At 45.5% G+C, this 16380-nt stretch overlaps 1 protein-coding gene across 2 annotated transcripts in view; it reads left to right on the top strand.

The window, feature by feature from the left end:
- LOC135548133 (CD276 antigen-like) overlaps positions 1–16380 on the top strand; it is an 85452-nt gene that overhangs the window by 9724 nt on the left and 59348 nt on the right. Inside the window, exon 2 of one of the 2 annotated variants that reach the window (XM_064977425.1) lies at positions 4164–4259. In XM_064977425.1, coding sequence (XP_064833497.1) covers positions 4214–4259 — 46 coding nt within the window. In that variant the 5' untranslated portion in view covers positions 4164–4213. Of the gene's footprint in view, positions 1–4163; positions 4260–14136; positions 14198–16380 lie in introns of those variants that run through there. The other variant, XM_064977433.1, reaches the window with a different exon arrangement.

Here is a 16380-nt window from a genome sequence, read left to right as displayed (position 1 = left end):
TAAGCCAAGGAATTAAGCTGGTGACCATAGCAGTGTTGATGTGAATCAGAACATTTGGCGATGCACAAACCTGGATAGTTGGAAAGTGTTTGTAATTAATGTATTACAAATGCATTTAGCTCTCTAACTGTAAGAGGTAGGCTATGTTTACATTGGTTATGATGGAGTATGTGGTGGGGATTAGTTTTGTTCTATCTCAGTAACGTTGTTAATAGCAGTACAAACCGAAGTGAGTGTCAGAGGCTTCTACTTTTCATCTTTGTGGACAGACAAATCTGGTCACCATAGGTGAAGGCTGCATTAACCATACCTCTTAGTGTACCATTCCCTTTTGTGCTGTCTGCTTATGTTGCAGCCTGCCTACCCACAAGCCACCTGATACCATGCCGTCATGTTGAACCCAGTTGGCATTACCCCTTATAGTCCTAATTCTCCTCTCTCTCTCTCTCTCTCTCTCTCTCTCTCTCTCTCTCTCTCTCTCTCTCTCTCTCTCTCTCTCTCTCTCTCTCTCTCTCTCTCTCTCTCTCTCTCTCTCTCTCTCTCTCTCTCTCTCTCTCTCTCTCTCTCTCTCTCTCTCTCTCTCTCTCTCTCTCTCTCTCTCTCTCTCTCTCTCTCTCTCTCTCTCTCTCTCTCTCTCTCTCTCTCTCTCTCTCTCTCTCTCTCTCTCTCTCTCTCTCTCTCTCTCTCTCTCTCTCTCTCTCTCTCTCTCTCTCTCTCTCTCTCTCTCTCTCTCTCTCTCTCTGGGGGTTGTCAGCAGGGTATGATAGCTGTGTCAGGATTCAGGAAGGGAGGAAGATAGAATAGCGGGCAGGAGAGGGCATGAGTGTTGCGGTAGAATACAGTACAGGATATACTATATGCCAAAGGGAAATGAGGAATTAAATAACAGAGCGGAAACAGATCTCTGTTTACCTGGCACAATATGCAATAGAATAACTATTCACATAATTCCATTTTTGTAGACAGTATCCTTTTAATCATAATCAGTATTGTCCAGTCTGTGAGGTCTGTGCTATTATAGTATACTGGATAGTTTTAGTATTTCATTGTAATATTGCATGTACTTTCAGGGGCTTTATGGGAGTATTTCACTAGTTGGTCAGTGTCCACCCGTCCCGTCTATGTACAGTATCCCCAAAAGTTTATATTCACATGATTGTTGTGCCCCTGCTGTCATTTTATAGTGTTTATTCTAATTTTCCTTATCCAATTTTATGTGGGTCATTGTTAGTGCACACACACACACACAATCCAGGGTTTCCGTTGTGAAAACGTGGCCCCGGACATTTGACCTGCAGCATTTTAATTTACTGGACATTTGAGACATTTACCTGACCCATATGCATTGGGTGCGTAACCTGATTAGGGCGTCCACCCACGGTGCTCAGAATGACAGAAATCACATTTAGATTACTCAATTGAATCTTAACAGAACATGCCAGTCGAGGATGCAATAACACATGTCTTTCTTACCGCACACTTTGAAGATGTTAGAATTACTGTCCACATGTACTTTTCCTCAGCCAACAACACGACTAACGAACCGCCAAACCCCAAGCCTATGCATAGACTGCGCGTGAGTTTCAGGTTTGGGGAAGCATATTTTCACCATAAAACTGCACCATTATAATAAAGCATTTCATGCATCATTGCATTTGCAAACGTATGTAAAATATCTTACTATATTTGAAATGTGATGAGTAGATTGGATAGTCATAATTTAGGCTAATAATATAATTTAAATCCCTGTTTGCAAAAAATACCGGTTAATCACGGCTGAGCTCGTATAGTTTACAGGCGTGGGCTATAGGGTATATCCGATACGTTTCTTATTTCATTGCATGGGAAGAAAAAAACATTTTATGCATTTCTTCTACACTTTAATGTGTATGACTGGAGACATTAGCAGAATCTTTTTTTAATACGGCAAATTACAGGGTAGTTTATTCTGCTGACACCGACAAACAGATCAATAAAAGTGCCGTTGTCCATATAATAGGCCTATGAGAATCGGAGACACAAATAGAATATGACGTCCATCTAAACTGGAGGAGGAAATGATTGTCCAAAAACAAAATGTTAACTACAGGCGTCCCTATACCGGGACGGTTGAGCTAACGTGCGCTAATGTGATTAGCATGACGTTGTAAGTAGCAAACAATTATATGGGCAGAAAGCTTACATTCTTGTTAATCTAACTGCACTGTCCAATTTACATTAGCTATTACAGTGAAAAAATACCATGCTATTGTTTGAGGAAAGTGCACAATAACAACAAACTTTTATCACGGCAACTAGTTTGATACACATTCACCTCTGAAGGTAAATAATGTACTTACATTCAGTATTCTTGCTCAGATTTTTCATCCATAGGGTCCCAGAGATAAAATGTAGTGTAGTTTTGTTTGATAAAATCAAGTTTTATATTCAAATGTAGGAACTGGGTTCTACAGTTTGAACTTCTGCTGTCTCTGGCTCCAGGAAGAGTAGCTGCTGCTTTAGCAACAGCTAATGGGGTTCCTAATAAAATAGCAAATACTAAATATATATAACTCTGCCCGTTAGTGAACTGTATAAGCTAATGCTCCATCATGTTTGACATTCCTTGTAGTGTGTAAACTTAAATGTTGTATTACCATATCATCAATTGACCAATTTGGCAGAATTGATACAAAATATTGTCCATTATTGCAATGCTTCACTGGATCATTCTGAAACTTTGCACGCACACGTCTGCCATCTAGTGGACAAAATCTAAATTGCTCCTAAACTGCAATATTATATGATGGCCTTTCTCTTGCATTTCAAAGATGATGAAATAAAAAAATATGTATTTTTCGGCTATTTTTTTTTTAAGGCCAAAAGCCAGCTATTACTGGCTAACGGAAACCCTGACACACACACAAACACAGTGTCTCTGCCGTCTCCCACTAATAGAGTGGTGGAAGACAGGAGACAGTTTTGTGTGGTAGGAGTCAGTAGAGTTCTAATGTTTTCCCACTGGTGGGCGTCCTGAAGCCACTAGATGAATAACTCAGTTGTTTCCTGTCAGAATGGAAGTTCCCTTCACTCAGCTCTAATGACCTGAAAGAAATGCCTAGTACTGTGTACTGCTCTCTTACTCTCTCTCTCTCTCTCTCTCTCTCACTCTTCCCTATCTCTCTCCCTATCTGTCCCTCTATATCAATTCATTTTCAATTTAAGGGCTTTATTGGCATGGGAAACACATGTTAACATTGCCAACATTACACTCACAAAAGTTCTAAAAGAATAAAGACATTTCAAATGTCATATTATGTGCAAATAGTTCAAGTACAAAGGAGAAAATAAATAAACATAAATATGGGTTGTATTTACAATGGTGTTTGTCTCTTCCTCTCTCTCTGCCTTCTCTCTCTCCCTCACTCTCCCATCTCTCTTTTATTTATCTTTCTCTCTCTGTCTCTCTCTCTCTCTTTCCCTCTCTCTCTCTGCCTTTCTCTCTCTCCCTCACTCTCCCCTCTCTTTTATTTATCTTTCTCTCTGTCTCTCTCTCTCTTTCCCTCTCTCTCTCTGCCTTTCTCTCTCCCTCACTCTCCCGTCTTTTATTTATCTTTCTCTCTCTGTCTCTCTCTCTCTTTCCCCCTCTCTCTCTCTCTGCCTTTCTCTCTCTCCCTCACTCTCCCCTCTCTCTTTTATTTATCTTTCTCTCTCTGTCTCTCTCTCTCTTTCCCCCTCTCTCTCTGCCTTTCTCTCTCTCCCTCACTCTCCCCTCTCTTTTATTTATCTTTCTCTCTCTGTCTCTCTCTCTTTCCCTCACTCTCTCTGCCTTTTTCTCTCTCCCTCACTCTCCCCTCTCTCTTTTATTTATCTCTCTGTCTCTGTCTCTCTTTCTCTCTTTCCCCCTCTCTCTCTCTCTGGCTTTCTCTCTCTCCCTCACTCTCCCCTCTCTCTTTTATTTATCTTTCTCTCTCTGTCTCTCTCTCTCTCTCTCTTTCCCTCTCTCTTGCAGAATTTCCCACAGCACAACCGCTGGTTTAATGTTGACATTTGATTTAGTTGACATGAGCGGTAGCTGTTTGCACTCACCTGTCTTTCTTTTGATGATTTCATGTCTGAAATGTAATATTTAAATGAATTGGGCCAGAGTGAATCAGATCATGCCTCTGTGTTTGTTTCCACAGTGCTGTGTCTGACGAGGCTGACCCGTGCTGCCGAGACCCTCAGGAAGACCATGCTGTCCCTCCTGCTGCCCACTCTGCTTGCTGTGCAAGCTCTCGGTGGGTGATGTCCCCCTGTCCCCCTCCAAAGCCCACCATTACCCAGAGATCAAAGCTACCACCAAGTGTAATTCCATCGCCATCTAAACAATACGCTCAACAGGGGTTTTAGTCATTCCCTTCAAATAAATGACAAGGAAGACAAAACAACAGCTCAAATGAATATTCTTAACAGTGCAAAAAAAAGTAACCTTACAGAATGGGAACATTTAGAACGTTGTGACTTAACAGACGGAAAGTTAGATTTGGACAGGAAAATTTGTTGGGTTTGTCCTTCTCTCGCCAGAGCTAGAATGGAGCCCTGGGGTAGTTAGTAGGGTGAGGTCCTGCCTGAGAAGAGACTTGCAAAGAGTGTAGTTTTTCTCCAGTGAGTCAGAGAGTGTGGTGGGGGAGTCAGCCTCTCATGTTCCAGTAAGAAGGGGGAGTTGTGGTTGGTGTAGCCTGGGCACTAGGCAGCAGGGTTGTTGTAGTGCTCAGGGCAGTGTGCTGGAGTCAGCAGCCAGACGGAGACTCTGAGAGTGAGAGAGCTAGGAGCAGGGCTTCATTAGGGTCTAGTACTGTTCCAGCTTAATGGGTCTCTGGCCTGCGCATTACGGGCTGTGGCGGCTGCCTCGGCCCTCTTACTGGGAGGGAGGGAAGGAGGCTTCTCGGACTGATCTCTTTAAGTTATAGTTCATAATGTTTTTGCCTCACAAACTATATGATTGTCCTTAATTTACTTACTGGAATTTACTGTTGAATTAAGGACTTACAGTATTAGGTAACACTGTACAGCATGTTTTAGTTCATACACTAAGTCATGTGCTTTGAAAGTCTGTCGATAGAGACAGACTGTCATGTGGAAATAGTGAGTGGGTGTGCACGTGTGTATGTGCTGATGTGTGTGTGTCTGTATCTGTGTGTGAGACCTGTGGTCCTCTGGGCCTGTTGTCTCCAGTAGGTCTCTGATTAGGATTATAGGTCCTTGCTAATCCCACTTGTCTTCTACAGTGTCTCTCCTCTACTCCGCCATTAAATCACCGTATCAGTGTCACTCCTATGCTGCACCATTAAATACCCCTATCTCCACACAGGATTACACTCTGAGGCTGCCACATTGCCGCTGCACTCTCCCAAGACAACCTCTAGTTGAGTACAGAGGTAGTCCCCGTCTAAGCTGTTGGTGTGTAACATTGTCTTGGTGCGTAAAATAAGACTATGTTGCTCAGCACAGCTGAGTTCTTCTGCAGAGGTGCTCGTCCCCAGTGGAATAACAGCTTTATGTGGCGGTGACAGGCTTCTTTGTTTCAGTATACATATACACTGAGTATGCATGACATAAACTGACCAGGTGAAAGCTATGATCCCTTATTGATGTCACTTGTTAAATCCACTTCAATCAGTGTAGATGAAGGGGAGGAGACAGGTTAAAGAAGGATTTTTAAGCCTTGAGACAATTGAGAAACATATTGTGTATGTGTGCCATTCAGAGGGTGAATGGGCAAGACACAAAATGTAAGTGCGTTTGAACGGGATATGGTAGTTGGTGCGGGGCACACCGGATTGTGTCAAGAACTGCAATGCTGCTGGGTTTCCCGTGTGTATCAAGAATGGTCCACCACCCAAAGGACATCCAGCCAACTTGACACAACCGTGGGACGCATTGGAGTCAACATGGGCCAGTATCCCTGTGGAGCACTTTCGACACCTTGTAGAGTCAATGCCCCGACGATTTGGGAAACAAGGTGTCCCTAATGTTTGTTATACTTAGTGTACTTTTAATACAAATAAAATCAACTTTTATTGCTCACATACACATGGTTAGCAGATGTTATTGCGAGTGTAGCGGAATGCTTATGCTTCTAGATCCGACAGTGACGCAGTATCTAACAGGTAATATCTAACAATTCCACAACAAAACCTAATATCTAACAGTGACAGAGCTGCTAAGATGCAAAAGATAGTATAGAATAGATAGTGAAGGATACAGTATACTGTATAGACATGAGATGAGTAATGCGAGATATGTAAACATACTTAATGTGGCATTATTAAAGTGACAAGAGTTCCATTTATTATATTAAAGTGGCCAATGATATCAAGTCTGTAGGTAGGCAGCCGCCTCTCTGTGCTAGTGGTGGCTGTTCACCAATCAGATGGCCTTGAGATAGAAGCTGTTTTTCAATCTCTCTGTCCCAGCTTTGATGCACCTGTACTGACCTCGCCTTCTGGATGGAAGTGGGGTGAACAGGCAGTGGCTTGGGCCTTCCTGTGACATCGGGTGTTGTAGGTGTCCTGGAAGGCAGGTAGTTTGCCCCCGGTGATGCGTTGGGCAGACCGCACCACCCTTTGGAGAGCCCTGCGGTTGTGGGTGGTGCAGTTGCCGTACCAGGCGGTGAAACAGTCCGACAGGATGCTCTCGATTGTGCATCTGTAAAACTTAGTGAGGGTTTTCGGGGACAAGCCACATTTTTGCAGCCTCAGAAGGTTGAAGAGGTGCTGTTGTGCCTTCTTCACTACACTGTCTGTGTGTATGTACCATTTCAGTTTGTCGGTGATATGTACACCGAGAAACTTCAAACTTTCCACCTCCACTGCTGTCCTGTCGATGTGGATGAGGGGTGCTCTCTTTGCTGTTTCCTGAAGTCCACGATCATCTCTTTTGTTTTGGTTCTGACATTGTTGGTTATCAAGCCTACCACTGTCATCTAAAAACTTGATGATTGAGTTGGAGGCCGTTATTAACCCTGAATTGCACTAGACTAGTAGTAGTACTCTCAGTGGGGTTGTTCTGAGGTAACAGGCAAGCACCAGCAGTAGCACCAGGACAGTAAGTAGGCCTAGCATCCAGGCTCCATAAGCAGCATTAGCAGCTGAGAGGCAGTAGAGCCAGTAGTGTAAAGCAGAAGCATTAGCAGCTGAGAGGCAGTAGAGCCAGTAGTGTAAAGCAGAAGCATTAACAGCTGAGAGGCAGTAGAGCCAGTAGTGTAAAGCAGAAGCATTAGCAGCTGAGAGGCAGTAGAGCCAGTGGTGTAAAGCAGAAGCATTAACAGCTGAGAGGCAGTAGAGCCAGTAGTGTAAAGCAGAAGCATTAGCAGCTGAGAGGCAGTAGAGCCAGTAGTGTAAAGCAGAAGCATTAGCAGCTGAGAGGCAGTAGAGCCAGTAGTGTAAAGCAGAAGCATTAGCAGCTGAGAGGCAGTAGAGCAGTGTAAAGCAGCTGAGGGCAGTAGAGCCAGTAGTGTAAAGCAGAAGCATTAACAGCTGAGAGGCAGTAGAGCCAGTAGTGTAAAGCAGAAGCATTAACAGCTGAGAGGCAGTAGAGCCAGTAGTGTAAAGCAGAAGCATTAGCAGCTGAGAGGCAGTAGAGCCAGTAGTGTAAAGCAGAAGCATTAGCAGCTGAGAGGCAGTAGAGCCAGTAGTGTAAAGCAGAAGCATTAGCAGCTGAGAGGCAGTAGAGCCAGTAGTGTAAAGCAGAAGCATTAGCAGCTGAGAGGCAGTAGAGCCAGTAGTGTAAAGCAGAAGCATTAGCAGCTGAGAGGCAGTAGAGCCAGTAGTGTAAAGCAGAAGCATTAGCAGCTGAGAGGCAGTAGAGCCAGTAGTGTAAAGCAGAAGCATTAGCAGCTGAGAGGCAGTAGAGCCAGTAGTGTAAAGCAGAAGCATTAGCAGCTGAGAGGCAGTAGAGCCAGTAGTGTAAAGCAGAAGCATTAGCAGCTGAGAGGCAGTAGAGCCAGTAGTGTAAAGCAGAAGCATTAACAGCTGAGAGGCAGTAGAGCCAGTAGTGTAAAGCAGAAGCATTAGCAGCTGAGAGGCAGTAGAGCCAGTAGTGTAAAGCAGAAGCATTAGCAGCTGAGAGGCAGTAGAGCCAGTAGTGTAAAGCAGAAGCATTAACAGCTGAGAGGCAGTAGAGCCAGTAGTGTAAAGCAGAAGCATTAGCAGCTGAGAGGCAGTAGAGCCAGTAGTGTAAAGCAGAAGCATTAGCAGCTGAGAGGCAGTAGAGCCAGTAGTGTAAAGCAGAAGCATTAGCAGCTGAGAGGCAGTAGAGCCAGTAGTGTAAAGCAGAAGCATTAGCAGCTGAGAGGCAGTAGAGCCAGTAGTGTAAAGCAGAAGCATTAGCAGGATGCTGTCTGGCTAATTGCTTGTTGTCATGCTCTCTGTTCTGTCAGCACTGCCACCAGCCTGCCAGGCCTCTGCCATTTGCTGCTGCTTGCGCCCACCTGCTCTTAGCATCTCCACGTTAAAAGGGAAATTGTATTCATGCAAATGCTAAAATGACAAGCTGACCCGGATTCAGTTTTAATGACGAGAGCTGGGAGGAAATTCTAATTAATTAGCATAATTGAATAGATCACATCTAGTGTGGCAGTCAGAGAGCGGCAGACGTTATGGCAAGGCCCTGAAGCGTGTAAATAGCCTGCTCACGCCCGCATCTCTGGTGTACCCTTTGAGGTCTGCTAACTAGGAATGCCCTCTCCCTGTCCTCCTTTTCTCTTCACAGCAATTGATTCTGTAGAGAGGGGACTCTTTGGCCTGCGCAGAAATTCAATTTCGGGTTATTACCCCGTATCAGTGATGTTCTTGCTAATTTGATTGTGGCCAGTGAAGTATCCTTTTAAAAACAATCGAGGACAGGCTCGACAAAGATTGCTTCCGCTGCGATGCATACATAATGCCCAGTCAGTCTACTAGCAGGTTGGCTCCTGCACTGAGCTGCTCACCCCTCCCTCTCTCTCCCTGCTCACTCTGCACTGTAGCCTAGCCATTTAAACAGAGTGCATTACCCATCAAGCACCTCATGATTATTTGAACAAGTCCTAAAAAAGCTATCTTGTGGGATCGCTTAAACATTGATGCGGGTAACGTGTGGAGATTGCAGTTCTGCGTAGTGAGCGCTGAGCTGGGCCTGGGGGCTGCTGGGGCCTGGAGCCAAGTATCTTTGTGTTTAGTGGGCTGTGATGAACAGGATGAATGACCCACCACCACCGCTCTGATCTGTGCCTGGAAAGCAGCATCATTTCCTGGGACTGAGTAAGAACCTTCCTTGCCTGACACACAGAGAGAGGAGACACTTACCTACAGGTTGTTACCACAGTTACCGGGTGCTTCTATGGTTACCGGGCCCTGAGTGAGGTCACTGTGTCTCGGGAGAGGCGGGGTCAGGTGTTGCCATGGTTACAGGGCCCTGAGTGAGGTCACTATGTCTCAGGAGGAGACGGCTCAGGTTAACATCCAGACACACAGCCCCAGCCACTGAGCCTTTAACCTGTTCACCACCTGCATTAATGTAGACATCCACTGCTGCCCGACCCCTTCATAAGGCAGAACAAAATTGCAGCCTGAGATTTGAGCAAGGACTCTGCCCTCCCAGACATGGCTTTGGTTATTACCAGGGCCAGTAGGTGTCAAACACTTGTCTATCTGAGGGATTAGAACCCAAACCTTTGCCACCCCTACAATAATACAGTTTTGCTTTCTGATCAATTTAGCTGGGCTCGTATGCATAGCGTATAGGCTCACCTTAACCCCAGTCATTTGGATTAAGCTGCACAAACTCAAATCCACCCCACCCCCTCTCCTGCTGGGATGGATTTGCTCCTATGGCTCGCTCCTCATACTCATCCCAGGTTGTGTGCTCTCTCTTCTCTCTCAGGCAGGTGGTGGAGCAAGGTTAGGCTTGTCCTTATCTCCCAGGCAGCTCCTCTGCAACTGGCCCCCCATTATCTGCCTGTCAGAGCCCATTAACAGCTTATTGACGGGATATGAGACCAGCTCCCCCTGATAAAGCACCCGCCCGCCCTGTCTGTGGAGAGAAGAAGATGGAGAGAGCATAAACGACAAGAGAGAGAGGGAGAAAGAGAGATAGACCGACAGAGTCAGGAGAAAGGAAGTGTGGTGCATCTTGATTTATTACGTTGCTGAAAATAAGCAACCTGAGCTCCTGTCTGCTCCACTAGCTATCTGCACCTCATATATCTCTCACAGACAGAGATGGCTTTCACACTGTGATGACTGTAGCCCAGATATGGGGAGACAGTGTTAAATTGGTAAATGTCACGAGTGACCCCATTATTCAAGGCTCAGAGACCTACATAATCCCCTCCATTTTGTGTCTCTCTTTCAGGAGGGGAGGAAAGGCTCAGCTTTAGAATAGATTCCCTATGTGTCGTGAGGGCTAATTCCGAGCAGTGTTAAGCTTACCATGTCTAAAATACTACTACATTTCTCAATGTATTCCAGATGTTGGTTTTTATTTGTGTTCCCCTGGACGTATTTGAAAGGTTTTGGGCAGTGTGATTTAGAAACGCTTTGAAGAAAGGCTTCAGTTGTTATGTTTGAACAACAACATTTACTGAAAGAATAGCTGTTGTGAAAGGGCACCAAACATCTGTGAACTTCCTGTTCGTTAGATATTCAGGTGGGCCATTCGTGTAAAGACCAACATGTCTGTAGCTGCAGTACTGTTTACCACCCAATGGGGGCATTATTGCCACAGCTTTTTAAGCAGCTCACTACTCAGCCAGACAGAACACTAACTACACTGCCTGTGTGTGTTTACTTAGTTAAGTCAATATTACCGCCACAATTTGCCTTCCAGGGTATGTATGTCTGTGCACTCTTATCATGGCTGTTCCTTTATGCCGTGTTCGACAAAGAGGCTTTACCATATCTCTGAACATGTACACCTAACATCTTCAAATGAACAGTAGTCCTGGCAGCTCTGCCATCTGTTATCAAGCAGGGGTCATTTAACCTCTGTGTAAGGTGCCTATTGGCCTAGTAGGTGATAACCTATGTGCTGTTCAATGTTATTAAGCACAGTTCACTTGACACTTGAGTTCTACTGTGTCTTTTTATTTTTTTTAATTTAACTAGGCAAGTCAGTTAAGAACACATTTTTATTTACAATGACAGCCTACTAGGGAACAGTGGGTTAACTGCCTTGTTCAGGGGCAGAACAACAGATTTTTACCTTGTCAGCTCTGAGATTTGATCTAGCGTCCTTTCAGTTACTGGCCTAATGTTCTAACCACTAGGCCACCTGCCGCCCCTTTATTGGCGAAGCAGATATGAACCAGGGTTATTAAACAGTGTGGGTTATTGCATCAGAAGCTGGAGGGAGATGGAAGTTGTGGTCTTATTGAAGCCCTTTTGTGTTTAACAGCCCAGGTTATTTAAGGGATCCGGTTATTACAGGTTTAGGTATTTCTGTTTAGGGTTGTGTTCCATTGACCAGGGTCAGCTGAATGGCAATGGAACATCAACACTGAATGTGTAGGCTATGTATTGCATTCTACTAGATGTGGATATGGGGGTACATTCTATTGAACCGAGTGAATTCAACTTTAGTGATCGCAAGCAGAGTGAGATGTTAATGTGTTTGTGTGTGCCTGCGTATAGGTGTGTATGTGGGTGTCACTGAACACGCTAATTGGGACTGGTCTGTTGTGGAGCAGTACTATGACAGTGAATATTGTAGTGTCAGAATGCCCTGTGTCTAAGACTGACTCTCACAGTGCTGTGGAGCTGTCAGGAGCCAGGACTGAGCTGAATAACAATGCCCTCTGCGTGTGTGTGTGTGTGTGTGTGTGTGTGTGTGTGTGTATGTGTGTGTATGGGTGCGTGCGTATGCCTGGCTGTGTTTGTGTGCACCTGCCTGCGTCTGGAGGACGGAGGTGAAATGTCACTGCCGCTGTGGCTAAGGAATTTGTTTACCAAGAGCCTTGTTGTGTCACCTTGTCAGCTGCCTATGTATGAAGCCTGTGGTTCTCCTTCCGGCCCCTGTCAGCCTGCTGCCTGCCATACTGCTTCACACTCAGCAGGCCCCTCAGCCCCTCTTCTCCACTCATCTGTATAGCTTAGTTTAGCACTAGCCGGGGCTAATCTGTACTAGCAGGGATATCCGTGCAGCGAACCATTCATCTAAGCTCACAAGTTCCGGGTGGCTCTCGTGTAGGTCTGGGAATTGCCAGGGACCTCACAATACGATATTATCTCGATTATTAGGTGCTGATACGATATGTATTGCGATTCTCACGATTCTATATGTTTTGCGATTCAATACTGGGATTTTGTGATTCCATGGTCCAAACATATTGCTCACCACATGTCTGCTGCAGAGGAATGAGAGAGAGCCATGTGACAAATTGTTTTGAAATAAAATAGCTGAAAACACTACTATCCTGATATGGAACTGTGTAGATTTTTACCCCATCACTACTCTTGAGGCTGCATCTGTACTGGTGAGCTTAGCACTAGGCTAGCCAGGGCCCATTGACAGCATCACTGTTATGTTGAGCTGAGGTAGGGTTGAAGAGACAGCCCAGGGATTAGGGGAGCAGAGGGGATGAGGGGAGCGGAGGGGTTGAGGGGAGCGGAGGGGTTGAGGGGAGTGAGCATCTAACAGGGCCATTGCTACAGTGGGGAGAACAAGTATTTGATACACTGCCGTTTTTGCAGGTTTCCCTACTTACAAAGCATGTAGAGATCTGTCAATTTTATCATAGGTACACTTCAACTGTGAGAGACAGAATCTAAAACAAAAATCCAGAAAATCACATTGTATGATTTTTAAGTAATTAATTTGCATTTTATTGCATGACATAAGTATTTGATACATCAGAAAAGCAGAACTTAATATTTGGTACAGAAACCTTTGTTTGCAATTACAGAGATCATACGTTTCCTGTAGTTCTTGACCAGATTTGCACACACTGCAGGAGGGATTTTGGCCCACTCCTCCATACAGACCTTCTTCAGATTCTTCAGGTTTCGGGGCTGTCGCTGGGCAAAACGGTCTTTCAGCTCCCTCCATTTTCTATTGGGTTCAGGTCTGGAGACTGGCTAGGCCACTCCAGGACCTTGAGATGCTTCTTACGGAGCCACTCCTTAGTTGCCCTGGCTGTGTGTTTCGGGTTGTTGTCATGCTGGAAGACCCAGCCACGACCCATCTTCAATGCTCTTACTGAGTGAAGGAAGTTGTTGGCCAAGATCTCGTGATACATGACCCCATCCATCCTCCCCTCAATATGGTGCAGTCATCCTGTCCCCTTTGCAGAAAAGCATCCCCAAAGAATGATGTTTCCACCTCTATGCTTCATGGTTGGGATGGTGTTCTTGGGGTTGTACTCATCCTTCTTCTTCCTCCAAACACGGCGAGTGGAGTTTAGACCAAAAAGCTCTATTTTTGTCTCATCAGACCACATGACCTTCTCCCATTCCTCCGCTGGATCATCCAGATGGTCATTGGCAAACTTCAGGCGGACCTGGAAATGCGCTGGCTTGAGCAGGGGGACCTTGCGTGCGCTGCATGATTTTAATCCATGACAGCGTAGTGTGTTACTAATAATTTTCTTTGACACTGTGGTCCCAGCTCTCTTCAGGTCATTGACCAGGTCCTGCCGTGTAGTTCTGGGCTGATCCCTCACCTTCTTCATGATCATTGATGCCCCACGAGGTGAGATCTTGCATGGAGCCCCAGACCGAGGGTGATTGACCATCATCTTGAACTTCTTCCATTTTCTAATAATTGCGCCAACACTTGTTGCCTTCTCACTAAGCTGCTTGCCTATTGTCCTGTAGCCCATCCCAGCCTTGTGCAGGTCTACAATTTTATCCCTGGTGTCCTTACACAGCTCTCTGGTCTTGGCCATTGTGGAGAGGTTGGAGTCTGTTTGATTGAGTGTGTGGACAGGTGTCTTTTATACAGGTAACGAGTTCAAACAGGTGCAGTTAATACAGGTAATGAGTGGAGAACAGGAGGGCTTCTTTAAGAAAAACTAACAGGTCTGTGAGAGTCGGAATTCTTACTGGTTGGTAGGTGATCAAATACTTATGTCATGCAATAAAATGCTAATTAATTACTTAAAAATCATACAATGTGATTTTCTGGATTTTTGTTTTAGACTCCGACTCTCACAGTTGAAGTGTACCTATGATGAAAATTACAGACCTCTACATGCTTTGTAAGTAGGAAATTCTGCAAAATCGGCAGTGTATCCAATACTTGTTCTCCCCACTGTAGCTTGCCTGCCTACCTGCCTCTTCCTCCCTGCCTGTATGTCTGCCCTCCTTTCTCCCTGCCTGCGTGGCGCTCCGCTCTGAGGGAAGAGTGCCAGCCAGCGCTCACGGGGCTTTAATGACTTTATTTCATGTCGGCTGTGAAAGTGCACGGCTCTGTCTCTCTCACAGGCACTCAAACAGAGCCGGGCCCATAAACACAAAAAGCAGGGTGTAAATCTGCCCTGCCGTCCCCCCCCTCCACCACTCTCTGCTCTGAGCATCTCTTTATCACCTCTCAGGGGGCCGGGGAGAGCCCTTAACCCTCCTCCCTCAAATAGGGAGACACCACCTCTCACAATACACTTTTTCAACCACAACCTCCTAGACCAAATGTTTTTTTTTAACTAGGCAAGTTAGTTAAGAACAAATTCTTATTTACAATGACGGCCTAACCGGGGAACAGTGGGTTAACTGCCTTGCTCAGGGGTAGAACGACAGATCTTTACCTTGTCAGCTCGGGGATTCGATCCAACTTCCTTTCGGTTACTGGCCTAACGCTCTAACCACTAAGCTGCCTGCCGCCCCCAAAGCAGTTATCACAAATACTACAGTATTTGTGCTAACTGTTTTGTGTTTGTTGGAGATTTCTAGAAGTTAAAAGCAGAAACAATACCAGTTTGCCCAACCCAGGACATCAGATGCTTACTCACAGTTTCCATGACATCAGAGCTAAAAGCCCCTCCCCCCTGGGTGCAGTGAAGTGGGTGTGAAACACTGTGCTCTCCTGCTGCTCTCAGTCTGTCTGTGAATGTCTGTCAGTGTGTTAACATGCTGCCCCAGTGTCCTGCGCACCCTTACCAGACCGGTACCAGGAAAAGGGTCACTGGTTAGAGGGAGAAATAGATTGAAGGAGAGAGGGATGAGTACCTATCTCTTGCCTGACTTGGGCCCTGTCCTGAGTTAGGGGATTAGCGATGGGCTGCAGTGCTCTCCCCTCCTGGCTTGTTTCCTGATATTATCTTTAAGTGCACGCTCAAAGCTGCCCTCTCACTCTCCTTCCTCTCCCCTCTCTTCCATCATTTCCCACCTCTCTTCCCTCTCTCCCCCTCTCCAATTCTCTCCCCCTACCTCCCTCTCACCTCTCTCTCCTCCTCTGTGAACCCATTGGAGTGAGTCATTCCGGTCTGCTCCGGAAGTGATCTAATTGCTGTGTCTCCTCCCTCCTCTGTGTGCATGCCTCTGTGGGGGCCATCACTTCCACTAGAGTCCTACCAAAGTGCCTGTTGCCTATTCATTACCCAGAAAGCACTACAAAAACACACACACACAAACTACTGGAACGTTAGTCTAGTAGACAGCCATACCGCCCTACAATAAACCCTGCTACTGTAATAGTATGCCATTATTACTGCATTGGATTGTCGACTGTGCTGTGGCACGGCAGAGGAAGTGTAGTCACATTATGGGGCTATAGAAAAACATCACACCACTGTGTTAATGTCAGTAAATTAACAGCTGCTTTGTGATTTTCACAGGGGTTGGGAGGAACTGTAGTGCATCACCTAGAATGACATTCTCGTATTAGTTAGTTACTGGGGATTGTTGTTCTTCTGTATCCATGGTTTTCTGGATGTGGTGGATGGTTTGCCAAGTTTTCCTTTGGCCTGTAGTTACATGAGGATCCAGCAGGTGGCAGTGTGCCTATAGATGTGCAGGGGGATATTGGTGAATGTGGGGTCTCTCTCCTGTGAGGTTTGGTGTCTACCAAAATATCTTTGCCTTGACTGAGCATCCTCATCCACGGATTGCACTCGGAGGAAAGTGTTGTTTGTTGATAATGGGGAAATCAATTGTTACACCTCAATCACAACTATTTCATGCAAAAGTGTGTGATTGTTATTAAATCTGAAAGACATGAGTACAGAAGCGATTCTCATAAAGAATAGCAGCAGTCAAGTACAGGCTGCATCACACTAGATTCAGGGGGATTTCAGGGGTTGGAATGGCTTTTTCTGTCCTGATGTTCATCACACAATCAGACCTGTAGAAGTGGAGACAGGAATAAATTGAGAATGGTTTAGCTGTAGCCTCCTCTCTCTGTGGTGTCTGAGATGGCTACTAAGCCAGAATGATTATGCAGAGCCTG

The sequence above is a fragment of the Oncorhynchus masou genome, chromosome 1 (assembly GCF_036934945.1).
Source record: "Oncorhynchus masou masou isolate Uvic2021 chromosome 1, UVic_Omas_1.1, whole genome shotgun sequence".
NCBI classification, from domain to species: domain Eukaryota; kingdom Metazoa; phylum Chordata; class Actinopteri; order Salmoniformes; family Salmonidae; genus Oncorhynchus; species Oncorhynchus masou.
This window is presented reverse-complemented; position numbering and strand designations above follow the sequence as displayed.